Below are 9,105 nucleotides of genomic sequence, written 5' to 3'. Positions count from 1 at the left end.
TCTCCTCCTCTTATATAGTTAATCCTTTTAATACTATGAAGTAATTTATTTCGGTCCTGTATGTATCCCTTCTGTATGTCCATGATTTTTTATCACAGAGTATTAATTTACCACATCTCATGACTTCTAATATTTTTCTTACACTGTTTATATGCTTGCATCTTAAATCTCAGTTAAAATCTCCTGGCACTATAATATTCATATGTATCAATATATAATCTAAAATCTGGTGAAATATACTTTCTTTATCTTTCTTTACAGGAAACAAGCATATAATGCTATAATTCTATATATTTGTTCTTTCCCTTTTAAATCTACAGTAGTTAATCTTCTCATTCTTATTAAAGTTATATCTAATGATTTTACTGTATTTCTACAAAATATTCCTATTCTAGAACACTGATCATTTCCCAAATTCCAAATTATCCCCCCATAATTTTTCTGTTTATAATCTTTCTTCACTTAAAAATCTTATCTTCCGGTACAATTACGTCACATTTGTTGCACCATTCCAAAATTCCTAGCCTTCTCACTATGTTCTTAATACTATTCATATTTACAGAAAGCACTCAAACTATTACTTTCCCTTTTCTTTAAATTTCTAGAAATTATAACTTTATTTCTCATCAATTCCCTTTCTTTTTTTCATTTGTGTTCATCCCTTTAAATTTTTATGTTCCTTTAACCAATACAATTCTTTTTTTCCCTTTTACTGCTTCCCAATTTATATATTCCTCATCATTTATTTCAGAACATTTCTACATTTCTTCCTCTCTCTTTCGTTAGTCTTCTTTATCTAATTTATCTTCTAATTCCATCACTTCTAAAATTTCCTCTCTTTGGTCTGTTTTCTTTTTTTTCCCTTCTCTTTCATTTTTATTCCTTTCAGACTTATAATCCAGCCATAAATGCCTAATTTTGTTATATTTGTAACATTTCAGTTTACATTTTCTTGCATCATGGCCTACTTTCCCACAAATATAATTTTTTTGTCACAGTTATTTATCAGAAGTCCTTTTCCACAAAAACATGTTTTGGGTGCCTCCAGTATTTTACCACTCCCTCATTTCCTTCAACATTTATCATACTTGGAATATGTCTAACTTTGTCCTTTTCGATATTTAACACAATATTACAATCATTAAACCATTTTTATCATAAACATTTGCAGTGTCAAACACTTCATTGCATAAACACTTCAAATGTTCTTTTAACGTCTCTCTCTCTCTCTCTCTCTTTACTTCTGCCCGAAACTGTACATGAATCTTTTGTGTTTCCCTGTTAAGTGCTTTGATTACATATAAATTCCAAAGATTACACTTGTTTCTAAATATTCAACAATGAAATTTTCCAATGCACGAACAGTCTCAAATATAATGTTCAAAATGTCTCAGTTTATAAGAATAAAAGCTCTTACCTCTTGGACTTTTACATCCAAAGGAACCATTAAGTTATCCCCAACTTCATACCTATCCAATTATTTTTCTCTTTATTGTGAATCTTTACCACATACTTCCACTTCACATTCTCCTCTGCTTTCTTTCTTTTCTGTTACTCCCCTTGTACCTTCTTTCACTTTTTCTTGCATAGGATCTCCTTCCCATTTCGCCATAATTTCTCAAATATACTCTACTACTTCTTTTTGTATTTTATTCATATCTCCCTAGTTAACATCCAATTCATTTTCTTCCTCCTCCTGCATCAGCATCTCTTTCAATACATCATCCTGCAACCCTCTCATCTGGATGGCTGTAATAAAAAAAGACTTGTTTAGAGATTCCTCTTTTTTAGGCTTGCAAACAAGTTTTGCTGAAAAACAACTACTGAATCCTCCATAATCTTACTGGTACTCTTCGAGCACTGACATCTGCTATGTGCCTACTGCCAACCTCTCCTCATCATGCACCATCCTCCCAGCTGCCACAGTGCTAGGAATGGGGCAAGCACATTCCTAACAGAGTAGGTGAAGCCCCCTGATGCCCTGGCCAAATTTCCACTAGAAGTATAAATAACACTTTGGGCTTCTCTTGAAATTAGGCTACTAGCCTAGTGGGACTAACCTGGTCAACCAAGAACAAATAAAATATATGATGCAGCCACAATAAAAGGACACTTTAATGATTCACAAACGCAAATAAATGTAGCACAGAATAACTCAAGGAAAATGTAAAATGTTGATGATCTTTCTCAACTACAGGAGTGTCTCACTTACACTAAAGTGCACCAAAAGGTTATTAATGATCAATACTCAAAAATGTCATTTGAGGAAGATTCTAAAATGCCATTTTAGGAAGTCCTTGCCTTAGAAAAAAATTTTAAATCTGTTTCAAGAGCACTAGCTAGTAAATGTAAAAAAGATTGCCTGAAAATAAAAACGTCTGATTTGTTTAAAAAGGACAAAAAGCACATACTGCCTTAAGTCATAGTGGCAGTCACTTTTACCTTTACCCCAAGGCTGCAAGACCAGTTTACTGTAGTTTGCCCACAGCAGTCAAGCAGAAGCTGCACTCTGATAATGCAACATCTCAGAATCATTTTTTTAACCTTTGGCAATTTAAGTGCAATGCTTTCTATACCTAAAGAAATCATTCATAAAACAATAAAAGGTAACTGGTTACTGTATATTTTGAAAGAAAACCTTTTTTTTTACATTGCAAGAAAAAATTTTAACAGCCAAACAAGTAACCATGCTAGTATAAGGCAAGGAAGCAAAGTTTCTATTGCCCAACAGTAGGAATTGATCACTGCTGAATCTACCTAGTTGTACAGCTAGAAACACCTGCTTCACTTCACTAAAATAATTATTTCTGTTTGGGGAGAAATGTCTGAAGGAGGAAAATGAAAACATACTTAATTGCACTGACAGCCCATATAAAAGATAACAGTCGATCATCTAGGTCTTGGCTGTTAACAGATTTCAGGCATCTGCAGAAACTCTGTGCTCATCACTATACTCCAAAATGTCTCCATTTATTAAAACTTTAATAAACACCTGCTGACAGATATTTGCTGGATTAAATGCATTGCGCTCTTTCAGTTCATGGCCATGTTCTCACAAACTGGTGAGATACTGTACAGGTAATTTTTTGCAGTTTATAAACAAAATGGTCAGGAAAACATACTTTCAAACTCCACATATAGGTTAGAGTCATTAACTTGTAAAGTAAAAAAACTAATAGGGTCCTTCATTAATCAGGATCTCTGGATTTGTCTGCCCCAGCATTAGCAGAAGTTTCAAACTCTGAGATCTCATCTGGATTCTCTGGGTCAGACTCCTGCAGTTCCAAAGTTGATTTCTCTACTTCATGATTCACATCAGCAGCCTCATTATCCTCATCATAGTCATCTTCACTGTCCTCCACTTCAGAGTCTGAACTGTGGCTTGGTATGTCTATGGGTGCACCCTCCTGAATCTCTTGGCCTGTATCCTGTTCTGCATTCTCGATAGGCAAGCTGTAGCTGCAGATCTGGTTGGGACGACGGAAAGCCACAGTTTCCCTCATCTGCATCATCTCCACACCAGCTAAATGAAATGAAAACAGAATTTGTCAATATTTTCAAAATATTATAAAATGCAAATGCAGAGGCATAATGAAGTTTCTTAAAACCAGATGGTGAAGACTGGGCAAGTAGCATAAGCACACATACTGCTGGTAGCTGTGTTTTAATTTACTCCCAAACTGCTGCTCTACCTCAGTTTTTAGCTATTACGCCAATGTATTAAACAGCACATCAGTTGCAAGAAAAGAAAATGTAGTCTAAGTGGGATTTATTTCTACTCCTTTGGCAAATGATGCAATGAATTAACTTATGTCACTTTCTGCTAAATTACTACAGACTGATGTGAGGGCAGGTCCACAAATTCCACGTATGAAAAAACTTTACTTCCTCTTGTACTGTTGTTCACTGACTAATGTTAACGAAAAATAAAATTCATTTAAAGTATTTTAATATGAGTATGAATACTTTTCCACAGGCAGCATGTCAGTTACTCCTTGGGGCATGGGCCTACAGGACACATCTTACAGGCTTTCTTGCCTACCTTTTCTTTTTGAAAAGAAACCCAGACATTTAGGGGATCAGTTTTTGTAATATCCCCAGTAGAGTAGAGTTCTTATGACATTATATGCTTCCTTGTGTTTTGTTTGACCAAAATTTGCTTTTGCACACATTTCATATACGCTTGGAATTTAAAGTTGCGCAAGTCCTGTATCCCCAATGTGACTGCAAATGTGTACTTGTTCTTAGCTAAAAGGCCTGAATGTGAGCTTTTTGATATGTTTCCTAGAATGTGAGATTTTTTTTTTAATATATAAGATAACATTAGCACACAGCTGCATTGTTATGTTGTTAAACTGAGGGGAGGAAACATGTCTATAACCATTCTGTAGTGAACCTGGATAAACTCTGCAACATTGTTTTTTTTTTTATTTTTTTAGTTTTTACATTTCTTGGATTACAGCGTTAAGATCAGGGTTCTGATGAAATCCATATACTACTGTGAAATTGCTTTTGTGTTTTTAATAAAGTACTGTGAGTTACTATTTGTTCCCGGCTTCTAATTTGTTTCTTTATTTTTAAGATTACAGTTAGTGACAGGAAGCTGAACTACTTAAACTACTACTGTTAATTCTTGTCAGTACGTGTATTTTTTTTTTTTGCAATCTATGCTTGACTGGTTTGCAACACTTCATTGCTTACTTCAGTCAAATAAAGCTTCTGAGATGTTTGTGAACATAATTACAATGCTAAAACATGTGTCTTGGCTAAAATATTCAGGAAAAGGTAGGTTAACTGACTAATTCAAGAGAATAAGGTGAACTTTTGCCAACTTTCTTTTCAAGGTTTGTGCATACTAGCTATAGCCTTTGTTGCCGCCAGTGTTTTTTTTTTTTTTTTTTTTTTTACAGACAGTGTCCAGTTGATGGACATAATGTGACTGATATAAAAGTCCTGAAACTAGACTGCATTAAGGACTAAAGAGGTAATTACTCTCTTACAATCAGCATCGGTCAGGCCTATTATCAAATGAAATGCCCAAAGGTTCCTTACTAAAAAGATCTCAAGCCTAAAGTCTCTCAGCTACCAAGATAGGCAGGAAGGTTTATTCCTTATTCAGCATCTTACAGACATTTTAGGGGAGATCTCTGTCTGTTTTACAGTGCTATTAGAGACTTGATTGCCTGGGCCTTTTGTTTCTCCACAAGTCCAACATCTCCACCAATGACAGATGCAGGGGCGCAAATCTTTACCAACAGATATATAAAATACAGTAGAGGGACATGTTTATAACCTAGTGCCTTCCAAACCTCTGGAATAAACTTCCCTGGCACATTAAGCAGTGTGACTCACTACATTCCTTTAAACATAAACTAGATGACTGGATAAGTACCCACAAATTTCCTACAAGACAGACTTGTATGGCCCACCTGCAGAAAAGAGAAGCTGCCTGAGGGTGGTTACAGACAAGGTATGAATGGTCATGACACTTGGTGGCCTTGGAATATCTATGAAAAATGGATTCATTCTGAGTGTCACTCTCTTTTTGTGGAAAGAGAATTACAGAGGCCTGACACAGAGGGCCTGCAGTTCTGAAAACTTTTGACAGAAGTAGCAGCCAGTATGTCTTTTAGGAGAGAAACTTGATAGCTAAGAAACAGGTGGCTGAAAGTGTGAACGCAGTCTATTTAATTAGGAGTCAGTGTATCCAAATGCAGAGGTACACCCCACTGTTGTCATAGTCAAGTAAGGGATGGGGGTGAAACTCAGGGATATACAACTTATAGAGGCAGAAACCTTAGCAAAAACCTACTTCAACCAGCTGACTACAATTAAAGACCAAATCTCAAAGAACGATTTCTTCAAAATAAATTTCCAAAAAGGGATAAGTTTTTCAACAAGACCTCAACTGAAAGGTACCATACAGAAAGTTTTGAAAAACAATAAAAAAAGTACAAGAGTCTAACTCAGCAGGAAATCCAGTGCAGCAGCCAAATTAATTCTAATGGAAGAATAGCTGATACCAGAGTCAAATACATTGGATAAACATGAAAGAACAGAAAGAATAGGCGGTGAGGAGTTAAAACACTTTTTTGAATGTCCAGATAGAAAACAGTTCAGTTTATTTTAGTTGTTGATTAGATGATGTTGAACAGAACAAAATGATGGCAACTACCCCTTCAGAAGAAGCAAAAATGCTAGCTGTTAACAGAACTAGGAATGTCATGCCTGTCAGCTTTAGGAACTTGAAAATGGAACCTGGTCTGAAAGGTGGGACAGTAGTGTTGTTGAAGGTTGGAGATAAAGTAATTTCTTCAGTACAAAAAGGAAAAGGCAGAAAAGCCAAGTTTGTCTGGAACACGAGGGGACTGTGAGACTGACTATCACTCTGAGAAGTTTGTCTTTTTGGATGAACCTTATCAAATGAAATAGGGTTAAGTATAAGAGTCCAGCTGGTCATTTGTGAACTAAGACATCAACTTCATAACCCCACACACATACATAATCAGTAAAAAGAAGTTAGAAAACTTGGCATTTGTAGGCAGTACAAAAACAGTAGAATCAGTAAAAGAAGGTTAAAATATGTTGCAGTGGTATCTGGTGTAAGATTTTATATATATATATATATATATATATATATATATATATACATACACACACACACACACACACACACAAATAAATGTGTATATTTGTATATGTGTGTTTATGTATGTATGTATATATATATATATATATATATATATATATATATATATATATATATATATATATATATATGGGTCTATATTAGGAGAACAAAAACCCGACTGAGCGAAGGCTACTTGACAGAGAAAGAGCAAAAACTGCTAATATCGAACCAGAGAAACTAAACAGGTAAAACATGTAAACTCTCACTAAGTGTTTTATGCAGGGGGGCAAGCCTCCCTGCACCCCCCTACTTAAATATACCAACTCCAGGATCGCACTACATTGAAGTAAAGGGATGAATTCCCTATGGTGATCTCCGTTCATTCTTGCGATATTAGCGGTTTTCGCTCTTTCTGTGTCGCTCAACTGGGATTCGCTCAGTCGGGATTTCGTTCTCCTAATATAGACCCTATATACATATATATAGATATATATGTATGCACACACACACACACATATACAGTGGATATAAAAAGTTTACACACCCCTGATAAAATGCCAGGTTTTTGTGACATAAAAAAATGAGACCACAATAAATCATTTCAAAACTTTTCCCACCTTTAATGTGACATATAACCTGTACAATTCACTTGAAAAACAAACAAATCTGTTAGGAGAAAAAAATATAAAAATAAAAAATGTACAATATGCTGGTTCCATAAGTGTGCACACCCTTAAACTAATACTTTGTCGTGTGTGGACACCCTTAAACTAATACTTTGCTGAAGCACCTTCTGATTTAATTACAACATTCAGTCTTTTTGGGTAGAATATTAAGAAATCCTATTACATATTCTAGTAATATAAGGCTTATGCATGATATTTTTAAGAATAATTGGGGTATTATATGCTCAGATGAGAGAATTAAAGCGATGGTTGGGGAAACACCTAGGTATGCCTTTAAAAATAAAAAAATCCCTCAAAAGAATATTATGCCATCCTAGTAGTCTCTAGAGGAAATAAATACTGCAAACATGGGTACATTCCCATGTAGAAGATGCAATTTGTGCCAGTTAATAGATAGAAGCAAGAAATTTAAACATCCTGATTACAGGTAAAGTATTAGAGTTCAGGGTACAAGCTTGACTGCAATAGTGTTAACCTTGTTTATCTGTCATACTGTGAAAAGTGCTCATCTTCCTATATTGGAAAGACTAATCGGAGACTGAGAGACCGTATGAGGGAACATATGTATGATATTTCAAGGCCTGCAGAAACAAATGCGTTAGCAAAACATATTATACTGAATGATACTACACATAGGTTTAAGTTTATGGTTATACAGAGGCTTTTTGTTAATGAGAGAGGTGGGGATATCAAGAATAGAACTGAAATGGTAGAACTAGAATGGGTAATTAGGATGAGAGCCATTATGGGCAAAGGTATTAATGACAAGATCTCTCTTAAGCCTGTTTTACAAGCTAGAGACCTAGCGAGATGAATAATGGATATGTTTGAAGTGTGATGTTTCTTTAAATGTTTGTACAGATTTTAAATTTGTATAATTAGTTATGTCATTGATTTTATTGACTACAAGCTTTTTCAAAGGTGTAGTTTGTGATGTTTGACTTGTCTGATGAAGTGGCATGTTTTGCTGCGAAAGTGCTTACCATTAAAAGTCTTTTTTTATCCTACTGCTGGCCGTGGTTTGGTTTTACTATCTTTTGTGCTGTACATTTTCTTGTTTATTAGTGGGACCATTTACTTGCCCTGCACTTTGTTTTGCAATATACGTATAAATAACATATATATGTGTGTGTGTGTGTGTGTGTGTGTGTGTGTGTGTGTGCGCGCGCGCGTGTGTGTATGTGTGTACACGTAATACGTGTGTGCGCCTGTGTGTATATATACACACACACACAAATATATATATATATATACATACACACACACACACAAACACGTGTGTATATTCATACATACACACACACACATATATATGTATGTATATATATACATATGTATATATATGTGTGTGTGTGCATATGTATATTATAAATATATACGTGTGTGTGTGTGCATATGTATATTATAAATATATACGTGTGTGCTTATGTATATTATAAATATATACGTGTGTGTGTGTGCATATGTACATTATATACGTGTGTGTGTGCATATGTATATTATACATACATACATATATATATATATATATATATATATATATATATATACATACACACACACAAACACGTGTGTATATCTATACATATACACACACACACACACACACACACACACACACACACGTATATATGTATGTATGGGTTCACTTTATAACATCGAAATACTGAAATGTCGAATTTCAGTATCTCGAAGCTATAAAGTCAAATGTTAAAAATAGCGAACGTTCATAATCGCGAATTTGACGTATGTCGAAAATATGTCGAATTCGCGGTTATGAAGTTGCGC

At 34.8% G+C, this 9,105-nt stretch overlaps 1 protein-coding gene across 1 annotated transcript in view; it reads right to left on the bottom strand.

Annotated features, from left to right (window-relative positions):
• Positions 1-2,097: 2,097 nt before the first annotated feature.
• The window catches only part of GTF3C6 (general transcription factor IIIC subunit 6), a 472,341-nt gene continuing 465,333 nt past the window's right edge, over positions 2,098-9,105 (bottom strand). The window contains exon 6 of the mRNA XM_044088626.1: positions 2,098-3,523. Coding sequence (XP_043944561.1) covers positions 3,189-3,523 — 335 coding nt within the window. The 3' untranslated portion in view covers positions 2,098-3,188. The remainder of the gene's footprint in view (positions 3,524-9,105) is intronic.

The sequence above is a fragment of the Protopterus annectens genome, chromosome 11.part0, assembly GCF_019279795.1.
Source record: "Protopterus annectens isolate FY-2018-M chromosome 11.part0, PAN1.0, whole genome shotgun sequence".
Lineage (NCBI taxonomy): Eukaryota > Metazoa > Chordata > Ceratodontiformes > Protopteridae > Protopterus > Protopterus annectens.
This window is presented reverse-complemented; position numbering and strand designations above follow the sequence as displayed.